Source organism: Lolium perenne, chromosome 7 (genome assembly GCF_019359855.2).
Source record: "Lolium perenne isolate Kyuss_39 chromosome 7, Kyuss_2.0, whole genome shotgun sequence".
In the NCBI taxonomy this organism is placed as follows: Eukaryota; Viridiplantae; Streptophyta; class Magnoliopsida; order Poales; family Poaceae; genus Lolium; species Lolium perenne.
Window position 1 is genome coordinate 80053013 of NC_067250.2, and position 12493 is coordinate 80065505.

Below are 12493 nucleotides of genomic sequence, written 5' to 3' on the forward strand. Positions count from 1 at the left end.
GCTTCCGGGGGCACTTCCCTGTTCCGGCAGGGTGCCGGAACAGAGTTCTGTCCCCCGAATTGGAGTTTCGCGACGGTGGCGGCGCCCCTGGAGTCTTTCTGGAGTTTCGTCAATTGGTACGGTGTTTTTAGGTCGAAAGGGATTTTATAGGCGAAGAGGCGCGCAGGGGGCACTGGGAGCGCCACACCCTAGGCCGGCGCGGCCAGGGTCTGGCCCGCGCCGCCATGTGGTGTGGTGGCCCCCTGGCCCCTCTCCGACTCTTCTTCGGTGTTCTGGAGCCTTCCGGGAAAAATAGGAGGTTTGGCGTTGATTTCGTCCAATTCCGAGAATATTGCCCGAACAGCCTTTCTGGAACCAAAAACAGCAGAAAACAGGAACTGGCACTGTGGCATCTCGTTAATAGGTTAGTTCCGGAAAATGCATGAAATCATCATAAAGTGCAAGCAAAACATGTAAGTATTGTCATAAAACAAGCATGGAACGACATAAATTATGGATACGTCGGGGACGTATCATAATCCCTAGGCCTTGTTCTTAAATACTGCTATCGCTGCTTGTTTACTGTTTTACTGCGTTACTACTGCTGCAATACTACCACCATCAACTACACGCCAGCAAGCTATTTTCTGGCACCATTGCTACTGCTCATATATATTCATACCACCTGTATTTCACTATCTCTTCGCCGAACTAGTGCACCTATTAGGTGTGTTGGGGACACAAGAGACTTCTTGCTTTGTGGTCGCAGGGTTGCATGAGAGGGATATCTTTGACCTCTTCCTCCCTGAGTTCGATAAACCTTGGGTGATCCACTTAAGGGAAAACTTGCTGCTGTTCTACAAACCTCTGCTCTTGGAGGCCCAACACTGTCTACAGGAAAAGGAGGGGGAAGTAGACATCAAGCTATTTTCTGGCGCCGTTGCCGGGGAGGAAAGGTAAAAGGTACTCACACTCCGGACCTCGGCTACCAAGCTATTTTCCCGGCGCCGTAAGTACTCAAAGCTATTTCCTTTAGATCCTGCAATTGCATCTTTTTGTTTCTTGTTTACACTAGTAAGGCATAATGGACAACAATGAGCTTTTTACTCTATTTCCTGATTTAAGACATGGATGGTTTGATCCGAAAATTAAAAAACCCATGGAACATGTTAGTATGAACACTTTGAATACCATTGTTGCTAATGATATGGAAAATTCTAAGCTTGGGGAAACTGGTTTTGATGAGCATGATCTTTTTAGTCCACCAAGCATTGAGGAGAAAATTTTCTTTGATGATACTTTGCCTCCTATTTATGATGATTATAATGATATTGGTCTTTTGGTTCCACCTACTATGGAGAGTGAATTTGATTATGATTACAATATGCCTCCTATATTTGATGATAGCTACTTTGTTGAATTTGCTCCCACTACAACTACTAATAAAATTGATTATGCTTATGTGGAGAGTAATAATTTTATGCATGAGACTCATGATAAGAATGCTTTATGTGATAGTTATATTGTTGAGTTTGCTCATGTTGCTACTGAAAGTTATTATGAGAGAGGAAAATATGGTTGTAGAAATTTTCATGTTACTAAAACACCTCTCTATGTGCTGAAATTTTTCAAGCTACACTTGTTTTATCTTTCTATGCTTGTTGCATTATGCTTCATGAATTTGTTTATTTACAAGATTCCTATGCATAGGAAGCATGTTAGGCTTAAATTTGTTTTGAATTTGCCTCTTGATGCTCTCTTTTGCTTCAAATATTATTTCTTGCGAGTGCATCATTAAAACTGCTGAGCCCATCTTAATGGCTATAAAGAAAGAACTTCTTGGGAGATAACCCATGTGTTATTTTGCTACAGTACTTTGTTTTTATTTTGTGTCTTGGAAGTTGTTTACTACTGTAGCAACCTCTCCTTATCTTAGTTTTGTGTTTTGTTGTGCCAAGTGAAGCCTCTAATCGAAGGTTGATACTAGATTTGGATTTCTGCGCAGAAACAGATTTCTATCTGTCACGAATCTGGGCTGTTTTCTCTGTAGAAAAAACAGAAAAATATGCCAATTTACGTGCGTGTTCCTCAGATATGTACGCAACTTTCATTAGTTTTGAGTTTTCTGATCTGAGCAACGGAAGTATTTATTAGAAATTCGTCTTTACGGACTGTTCTGTTTTGACAGATTCTGCCTTTTATTTCGCATTGCTTCTTTCGCTGTGTTGGGTGGATTTCTTTGTTCCATTACCTTCCAGTAGCTTTGAGCAATGTCCAGAAGTGTCAAGAATGATTGTGTCACCTCTGAACATGTGAGTTTTTGATTATGTACTAACCCCTCTAATGAAGTTTATGAGAAGTTTGGTGTGAAGGAAGTTTTCAAGGGTCAAGAGAGGAGGATGATATACTATGATCAAGAAGAGTGAAAGCTCTAAGCTTGGGGATGCCCCGGTGGTTCACCCCTGCATATATCAAGAAGACTCAAGCGTCTAAGCTTGGGGATGCCCAAGGCATCCCCTTCTTCATCGACAACATTATCGTGTTCCTCCCCTGAAACTATATTTTTATTCCGTCACATCTTATGCACTTTACTTGGAGCGTCTGTATGTTTCTTGTTTTTGTTTTTGTTTGAATAAATGCTTGTGTGGGAGAGAGACACGCTCCGCTGGTTCATATGAACACATGTGTTCTTAGCTTTTAATTTTCATGGCGAAGGTTGAAACTGCTTCGTTAATTATTATATGGTTGGAAACGGAAAATGCTACATGTAGTAATTGGTATGATGTCTTGAATAACTTGATATTTGGCAATTGTTGTGCTCTTGTTTAAGCTCTTGCATCATATACCTTGCACCTATTAGTGAAGAAATACATAGAGCTTGTTAAAATTTGGTTTGCATGAGTGGTTTCTCTAGAGTCTAGATATTTTCTAGTAAGATGTTTGAACAACAAGGAAGACGATGTATAGTTTTATAATGCTTGTAATATGTCTTTTATGTGAGTTTTGCTGTACTAGTTCGTGCTTGTGTTTGCTTCAAACAACCTTGCTAGCCTAAACCTTGTATCGAGAGGGAATACTTCTCATGCATCCAAATCCTTGAGCCAAACAACACTATGCCATTTGTGTCCACCATACCTACCTACTACATGGTATTTCTCCGCCATTCCAAAGTAAATTGCTTGAGTGCTACCTTTAAAATTCCATCATTCACCTTTGCAATATATAGCTCATGGGACAAATAGCTTAAAAACTATTGTGGTATTGAATATGTAATTATGCACTTTATCTCTTATTAAGTTGCTTGTTGTGCGATAACCATGTTCACTGGGGACGCCATCAACTACTCTTTGTTGAATTTCATGTGAGTTGCTATGCATGTTCGTCTTGTCTGAAGTAAGAGAGATCTACCACCTTATGGTTAAGCATGCATATTGTTAGAGAAGAACATTGGGCCGCTAACTAAAGCCATGATCCATGGTGGAAGTTTCAGTTTTGGACAAATATCCTCAATCTCAAATGAGAAAATTATTAATTGTTGTTACATGCTTATGCATAAAAGAGGAGTCCATTATCTGTTGTCTATGTTGTCCCGGTATGGATGTCTAAGTTGAGAATAATCAATAGTGAGAAATCCAATGCGAGCTTTCTCCTTAGACCTTTGTACAGGCGGCATAGAGGTACCCCTTTGTGACACTTGGTTAAAACATGTGCATTGTGATGATCCGGTAGTCCAAGCTAATTAGGACAAGGTGCGGGCACTATTAGTACACTATGCATGGGGCTTGCAACTTATAAGATATAATTTACATGATACATATGCTTTATTACTACCGTTGACAAAATTGTTTCATGTTTTCAAAATCAAAGCTCTAGCACAAATATAGCAATCGATGATTTTCCTCTATGGAGGACCATTCTTTTACTTTCATTATTGAGTCAGTTCACCTATTTCTCTCCACCTCAAGAAGCAAACACTTGTGAACTGTGCATTGATTCCTACATATTTGCTTATTGCACTTATTATATTACTCTATGTTGACAATTATCCATGAGATATACATGTTACAAGTTGAAAGCAACCGCTGAAACTTAATCTTCCATTGTGTTGCTTCAATGTCTCTACTATGAATTTATTGCTTTATGAGTAACTCTTATGCAAGACTTATTGATGCTTGTCTCGAAAGTACTATTCATGAAAAGTCTTTGCTATATGATTCAATTGTTTACTCATTGCATTTACATTGTTTCGAATCGCTGCATTCATCTCATATGCTTTACAATGGTATGATTAAGATTATGTTGGTAGCATGTCACCTCAGAAATTATCTTTTATCGTTTACCTACTCGAGGACGAGTAGGAACTAAGCTTGGGGATGCTGATACGTCTCCAACGTATCTATAATTTCCGATGTTCCATGCTTGTTTTATGACAATACCAACATGTTTTGTTCACACTTTATATCATTTTTATGCGTTTTCCGGAACTAACCTATTGACGAGATGCCGAAAGGCCGCTTCTTTGTTCTGCTGTTTTTGGTTTCAGAAATCCTAGTAAGGAAATATTTTCGGAATCGGACGAAATCAACACCGAAAGTCTTAGAAATACGCGAAGCTTCCAGAGCACCGGAGAAAGGCCAGAGGGGTGCCAGGAGGGCCCCACACCCTAGGGCGGCGCGGCCCAAGGGGGGGGGGGCGCCCCCCTATGGTTTGGGCAGCCCGTGGCCCCTCCGACTCCGATTCTTCGCCTATTTAAGCCGTCGTGATCTAAAACTTCGACACCGCTTGACGAAACTCCAGAAAGACTCCAGGGACGCCGCCACATCGCGAAACTCCAATTCGGGGGACAGAAGTCTCTGTTCCGGCACCCTGCCGGGACGGGGAATTGCCCCCGGAGCCATCTCCACCGCCGTCTTCACCGCCATCTTCACCGCCATCGCTGCCTCCATGATGAGGAGGGAGTAATCCACCCCGAGGGCCGAGGGCTTCGCTGTAGCTATGTGGTTCATCTCTCTCTCATGTACCTCAATACAATAATCTCATGAGCTGCTTTACATGATTGAGATTCATATGAGTTTTGTATCACAATTCATCTATGTGCTACTCTAGTGATGTTATTAAAGTATTCTATTCCTCCTGCATGGTGTAAAGGTGACTAGTGTGTGCACCATGTGGTTCTTGTCGTAGGCTATGATCATGATCTCTTGTGGATTGTGAAGTTAACTATGATGGTATTGATGTGATCTATTTGGTTATGTTGATCTATCTTGCACTATAAGATTACTAAAATATGAACATTAATTGTGGAGCTTGTTAACTCCGGCATTGAGGGTTCGTGTAATCCTACGCAATGTGTTCATCATCCAACAAGAGTGTAGAGTATGCATTTATCTATTCTGTTATGTGATCAATGTTGAGAGTGTCCACTAGTGAAAGTGTAATCCCTAGGCCTTGTTCTTAAATACTGCTATCGCTGCTTGTTTCATCGTTTTATCGCGTTACTACTGCTGCAATACTACCACCATCAACTACACGCCAGCAAGCTATTTTCCGCACCGTTGCTACGGCTCATATATATTCATACCACCTGTATTTCACTATCTCTTCGCCGAACTAGTGCACCTATTAGGTGTGTTGGGGACACAAGAGACTTCTTGCTTTGTGGTCGCAGGGTTGCATGAGAGGGATATCTTTGACCTCTTCCTCCCTGAGTTCGATAAACCTTGGGTGATCCACTTAAGGGAAAACTTGCTGCTGTTCTACAAACCTCTGCTCTTGGAGGCCCAACACTGTCTACAGGAAAAGGAGGGGGAAGTAGACATCAACCCCCTATACTTGTGGGTCATCACCCACCATTTCTTCTTCGCCGGCGGAAGTGGTGGCGAGGCGTCCTCCTCCTTGACGCGGGAGCGGCGGCCCAACCCCGTCGTCCGACGAGCCGGAGCCGAGGAAGCGCGCCTCGCGTCGTCGCGGATGACGACGCCTCCGGAAGGAGGCGCGGGCGCGGCCGAGCGCGTGCGCGCGACGGCAGACGATCCGTTGCGTGAGGTTCCGGATGCCGCGGTCCGTTCCGGCGCCCTCTGCGTGGTAGGCGGCGCCATGTTCGCCGCCTGCGGGAAATATACCGGCTCCCGTTGCCCGCGGATGCGTGGCCGGATGCCGTACTCGCGGAGCGTGTCGTCGACGGAGCAGCCATACCACCAGACACGACAGCCGACGTTGTTGAAGCGGCCGCCCGAGGGGTTGTCCGTCCGTGTGATCTCGACGGCGCGCTCGTCCTCGAAGCGCCCTGCCCAGGACGGGTTGTCGACGGTGTTCTCCGGCAGGCTCCTCTCCTCCGGCGTCATCTCGGCCCGCCGTTCCTTGGCGAGGGCCCGCGTATGCGGTCCTCGCGGCGGCGGCACGGCGAAGCCGCCATTGGAGACGTGCCAGCCGTGTGGCAACTTGTAATGTACTGTCACGGGGATGCGGTGCCAGTACAGCACGTCGGCCTCGTCGAACGTCAGCTGCGTCGAGCGGAGCATGCCGCCGCCGCTGCCGCCGGCCTGATCGTTGTGCGCCATCTCGTCGGCGGGGTGCGTGTGGGTGGTGGTTTGCGCGGAAGTTGATGACGACGATGACTAGGGTTGGACGACGGGGAAAAGAGAGAAGTGCGCGCCGATGGGGTTTTATGGGAGGCGGCGGACGCGCATTGAAGGCACGTGGGTAAGGTAGGCAGACGCCACGTGTCCAGTCGCCGCCCTCGCTGTTTTGGTTCCGCGCATGAGGCCATTAACGCCGATGATCAACCTCCCCGCGTCGTTTCCGATGAAAACCGTCGTTCTGCGAGGCGCCGACGCGCCCGATTCGCGCCCTTGGCGAAGGGGCTGACACGGGATTGCCAGCGATTATATTGGGTTTCAAAATTGGCCGGCGCCGTTTAGGTCGCGCTGCAAGCCCAGTTTCGCTCCCGACTCCCAAATTACTATCGGGACTGCCGGTGAAGATACTCTAAAATATACCCCTTAGCGAATGCCCCTCAATGGAATGAATGCCTCTGTTGTGTTTGAGTTTAAACGAATGGAGTATACTATAATAGCACACAAGAAACCGGAAATTCAATTCGGCTCCCGGGTGCGTATGCTCCCTCTACCAACAAAACATATTTCGAAGTGTGAAAAAATTTTGACAAAAAATTCTACATGTACATCCCCATAATATATGTGTATGCGTCAAGTTTCACGAAAAAATAATATTTTTTGTGGCCTATGTAAAAAAGAGAAAACTTATCCCGTGAAAAGCATTGTTTTTAGCACTGAATTTTGTCTTTTTTACACACGTCACGTGATAAGTTCATTTTTTATGAAACGACTTTGTGAGCGCGTAGCATGTGAAGATGTACGTGCGAATTTTTTGTTTCAATTTTTTTAAAATTTGAAATATGTGTAAGATGCATTTCAAAATATAGGGAGCAATATGCTCCCATGTTCCAAAACACCACTCCCGAAAGAAACACAAGCCATGATCAAACACCTTCGCTATTTACAAATTGGGATGTAACCAAACGGGTATGCATAAAATCGAGTAATAAAGCCGCCTCCTTGTCGGAGCAAAATATAACTTGGCCACGACAAACTACACAACCAGGCAGAGAAGGCGTCTTTCCGTAGAAACGAACACGTAAAGCCTCTTCTTTCTCCTCGGCTCGTCAGCGGTGACGCGAGCGACGGGAGTCGTGACGGTATCTTCTAACCCACCGCGACGCCATGGTCGTCTCCCTGTTCTCGAACGTTCCGCTCGCCTCCTCCAAATAATCCACCTCGCGGGTCGGCCCATCAGTTCCCCGCATCCAGAAGCAAAACCTTCCCGTCGCCTCGCGCTCCTCCATCGGCTGATCAATCCGCGGCGCTCGGCTCGACGGCGGCAAGAGCCGTCCGTGTTGGTGCGTACCGTACCTCTATCACCTCTACGCCGCAGGATCCTTCGTTGCTCGTTTTGCCTGGATCAGCGGGCTGTTTCCAGCGATTTAGCCCGGAGGGTTTGCGGTTAGGTGACGAATTTGGGGCGATAATCTTTAACCTGGGATACCCCAATCTCAGGTTCTTTAACCTGGGATGACGGATGAATCCTCAATTCCTCATACATGTGTTTTCTAGGTGTTAAACTGATGCCAATAAGTTTTAACCTGTAAGTCTAGTTGCTATAGATTTGGTAAAGATCATATGGATGTATTGAGGAAGCAATTTATGCACTTTGTTTACGCGAATAATCTATGAAGGCTCCAATTCCTATGTTGTTTTTCTTCTGACTGGATATCGGAAATTGGAAGTAGTATTACTCTGATACCCCAATCATGCTGTCACTGTGAATTTCAATCTGGCTTGGACATTTGGGTTCAGGATGGACTCCATAGTGCTTATAGATTATTGGATGGACATTGAGCCTATTTGTATGGCTAATTTTCATGCTTCCTTCTCATTGATAACTTGATTAGCGAGACTATGATATTCTGGTAGTAGGTGTTTAGCATATTATTTTGTCAAATACATTAAGCTGACAGCATAAGGTGGGTTTTGTCAGGAACAGAATGGATGAGAAGAAAATAGCTCGAATATCGGTCACTTGGAGAACCAGGCAACTTGATGTTGACGCGGACCCAAGCTGTACAGTGAAAGAATTTGGGCAACTGCTCCAGGATTTGACTAATGTTAAACCAGAGACGCTGAAGCTCATAGTTCCACAATCGGCAAATAAAGGTTCCAAGCTGATCACTCCATTCTCGGATTCCCATTCAAGCATAACACTGAAAGAAGCTGCTATCGATGAGGTGAGATGCGGTGCATGCACTGTACATACTAATGAAGAATACAACATGCTGTTAGGTAGTTGATAATGCAATTGCGAATAATATCATTGATATGCACCTTCTTTACTTTTCACGCAACAGGGTAAGCCTATTAGAATGATGGGTGTCTTTGAAGATGAAATTGAGGAAGTATCAGATAATGGCAAAAGACCAGATCTGCGCATAATTGGATTCGATGAAGAAGAACGGCGGCTGAGGCAACGATCATCAGGCAGGCCCCAGGGTTCACTAAAACTTCCACAGGGGCAATACATCTTCTGTGATTTTCGGACACTTCACCTTCCCGGGGTTGAGGTTAGTCAAATGTTGCTCCAATATTTTTTTTTCTGTTGATAAGAAATAGATCCCCTGAATAACAATTATGACTCCATTATTTTTCTCCTTTTGGTGCTCCTATATGTCCTGCTATCATAAATATTACTTTGCCCCATGCTCCTTTGTACCTATAAGTTTCCAGTCTTTTTACTAGGATTAAGTCCGCCCTCTTCCCTTGGTCCATTTGAGCAGTCAGTAGTGTGTGTTTCATATGAAGAAGTCAAATGATATCGTGTGCTAACTTAATTATTTCGTCCAAAATATATGAATTGCGATCCTTTTGCATTTCATACTACTAATTTACTAGAATGTAATACTCCTAGGTCGTCTTAGGCGTTAGCTGAAGAAACCCTGTTTCCTCTACTACCTCTTGTTAAATAAATGGTTGCTAGTAGTAGCAAATACCTGTCTCATATGTATAATGTTGGATAGGCCAATAATGTCATCTCAAATCAAAAAGTTGTGCTTATTTACCTTTTGTTGGGTGCCAGCTGAATCCACCACCTTCCGAAGCTCTGAAAAGAATGCACATGCTCGCATGTGACCCTGGCATAGTTGCGATCATGAACAAGGTAATTCTAACCTTTTTTTTGCGTAGTTTCATTTTTACACAAGTCTATTTCCCTGTGTACTATCATTCTTACACAGTTATTTGTTGTTTTTTCAGCATAGATGGCGAGTGGGAATTATGACTGAAATGGCACCAGTGGGATATGTAGGTGTTAGTCCGAAATGCATTCTAGGCTTCAATAAGGTGAATACGAGCTATTTTCATTCAACACATGCATAAAATTTTATTATGTAGAAAATTTGTTATCTTAGAATATATCATTTTGACTGGCATTCATATAGAACATGGGAGAGGAGATATCCCTTCGCCTACGAACTGACGACTTGAAAGGATTTCGGAAATACGAAAGTATCAAGAAAACTCTACTCCATGAACTCGTAAGTTTTTAGGTTCTGTTTTTCCATAAAATTATTTCACTTATGCAGACCACCTTTTCACTATAGTTACGGGCTTTTACATTTTCACCTGTATTTTTATTGATTTCAGGCGCATATGGTGCATTCTGAGCATGATGCCCACTTTTTTGCTCTAAATAAGCAGGTTATTTTTTCTTGATACCCTTGTGATGTTTGGTTACCTGTTGTTAACTTTGAATTCACCTGATCCTCAACATACAATTACTTTTTCTATTCAGTTGAATGACGAAGCTGCTTCCTTGGACTGGACCAAGTCAAGTGGTCATGTGCTGAGTGGTCGCAAAGTCCTTGATTCCTATGAAGATGAATTTCTTGAACCAGAAGGTGATGTTGTTGGTCACAAGCTTGGGGGAGGATCAAGCTCACGGGCAAGTGCCCGTGTGTTGTCAGGGGTAGCTGCTTATCAGCGTCTGTTGAATGCATCATCAACAGAATTGGAGAGTTCCCACAATAGAGTTGCTACATCAGTGAAGAAACCTGATCCAGATGATGCTGGTCAAGATTTTGTTCAGAGAAATGTGAAGGTGGAACTAGACCCAGATGATAACGATGTCATGGCAATTGTGACGTCAGGGTCACCAGATTTTGTATCATTTACAGCCCAGAACACCAAAGGTTATTCTGAGCCTGAGCCTGATGCCGAGAAAAACTCCGTTGATTTTGTAGAACCTGATCCTGATGATTCATTAGATGCTGGCACCCTTAACAAGGAGATGGAGATCGACAGTGAGAATGACAAAGAACCTGATCCTGATGATGGCACCAGTGGATTTGTCCAGGAATCTAGAGACAAGATGGAAGTGGAGACAGAGCTGAAAACTAACACCACAGTTTTGAAGTCTGAACCTGATCCCGATGACTCCTGTAAGTCCCTACTGAACCAGGAGGAGGTGAGCATTGATGGGAGGCACATGGGAGAACCTGATCCCGATGCTATGGAATCTGGAAATAATATTCAAGCGGAGATTGAACAGAGCAGAAACCTGTCAATCTTGAATTCTGAACCTGATCCTGATGATGCTACTGATTTGAGCAGCAACGAGTTGCAAAGGATAGAAGAGCCAGTGGCAGCCCTTTGTTCGCGTCTCCAGAAGGCTATTGAAATGCTTCGGTCACAAGCAACACCTTCAGAGGCAGCTTCTGTGCTTCAAACACTCTTCAAAATCATAAAGAATGTGATAGAAAACCCAAATGACATTCGATATAAGAGACTGCGTAAGGTATGCTTGGTTTCTCTATGTTTTGGCGTGTTTTTCTTATCTACTGAAACTGATGTTTACTAATCCTTAATTTTTTTTTCCAAATTTGTAGTCCAATCCTCATTTCCAAAGGAGTGTGGCAAATTACAAAGGTACATCTACCTCTGCAAACTGCCACCCCAGTCCTCAAAATGTGCTGTAAACTAACTGTTTTCTTTCCTTTCCTCAGCCGCCATGGAGGTCCTCGAGTTGATCGGCTTCTGCGAGGATGTCGTGTCGGATGAGATCGGGCGTGCGGAGACCTACCTGGTATTGAGAAGGAACGATCCTGGATTGCTGTGGCTTGCAAAGTCATCTCTTGAAGTATCAATGGGTTGAAAAACTTCTACCTATATATACCCTGTTGACTATACCTGTAGTTCATGAAAGTTCATTCCCTTCAGTGAGTATATGCTGCGGAACTGGTTTGGTGTGCTCTCTCAGAAAGGAATTATACTGAAGTTGTATATGAGAATGAGAACATCAAATTCTTTGTGCTGTTCATATATCAAATACATGTGATTGCAGATGGAGTCGTAAACATCATATGTGTAGATTGCTAGAAATTGATGCTCTCATGTAGGTTGAGCATCACAGATGTCTCTTGCCCCTTTTAGGGGAGAACTGGCATATAAATATCACACATGTAGCGAGTTCATACAAATAAATACTCCCTCCATGTAGATGGCAGCCCTTCCCGTGCAAGTCGCCAATTTCATGGAGCTGGATCCTCTAACTTGCATGTGCAAAGTTAGAGAGGTGCAAAGTTAGAGAAGCTACAGTACTCTAACTTTCCTTCTTTCGAACCATATGATTAAAATCCAAATAAATTAATTTAGTTTGCATAATACAAATTAATGTTATGCATTTGAAGTAATTACATACAAATAAAATTATGGTGTAATAAAATTTAGTTTAATTTTTTAAATATCTACAGTAATTACCTTTAGTAATTAATCACATTGCAAAACAGGGTGATTATGCTTCCCAACCTTATTTTCCCTGACTTGCCTTCTTCACGTCAGAGGATCCCGTTCCCAATTTCATACGGCATCCAATCTAGTCTGGCCCGTTATACGAGCGGGAGTCCATGTCGAGGACGAGTCCGACCGTCGACGCCGACTATAGTTCT

At 43.7% G+C, this 12493-nt stretch overlaps 1 protein-coding gene across 2 annotated transcripts; it reads left to right on the forward strand.

Annotated features, from left to right (window-relative positions):
• The first annotated feature begins 7635 nt into the window (after positions 1 to 7635).
• Positions 7636 to 11888, forward strand: LOC127316907 (uncharacterized). 2 transcript variants are annotated; one of them, XM_051347383.2, is made up of 10 exons: positions 7636 to 7897; positions 8536 to 8782; positions 8903 to 9115; positions 9628 to 9708; positions 9804 to 9890; positions 9989 to 10084; positions 10194 to 10247; positions 10342 to 11343; positions 11435 to 11474; positions 11552 to 11888. In XM_051347383.2, exons 2-10 carry the CDS (start codon positions 8543 to 8545, stop codon positions 11698 to 11700), a joined length of 1962 nt encoding a protein of 653 aa, XP_051203343.1. In that variant the 5' UTR covers positions 7636 to 7897; positions 8536 to 8542; the 3' UTR covers positions 11701 to 11888. The 2 variants fall into 2 exon arrangements, with proteins under 2 accessions (XP_051203343.1, XP_051203344.1); XM_051347384.2 differs by having other exon boundaries at positions 8542 to 8782.
• The last annotated feature ends 605 nt before the right edge of the window (positions 11889 to 12493 follow it).

What these genes read in the sequence shown, in the direction of transcription:
- LOC127316907 (XM_051347383.2), top strand. Translation starts at nt 8,543, where the DNA reads ATGGATGAGAAGAAAATAGCTCGAATATCGGTCACTTGGAGAACCAGG. An exon ending in GCATTCTAGGCTTCAATAAG is followed by an intron (nt 9,891 to 9,988) that starts GTGAATACGAGC and finishes GCATTCATATAG; the next exon opens with AACATGGGAGAGGAGATATC. An exon ending in AAACTCTACTCCATGAACTC is followed by an intron (nt 10,085 to 10,193) that starts GTAAGTTTTTAG and finishes TATTGATTTCAG; the next exon opens with GCGCATATGGTGCATTCTGA.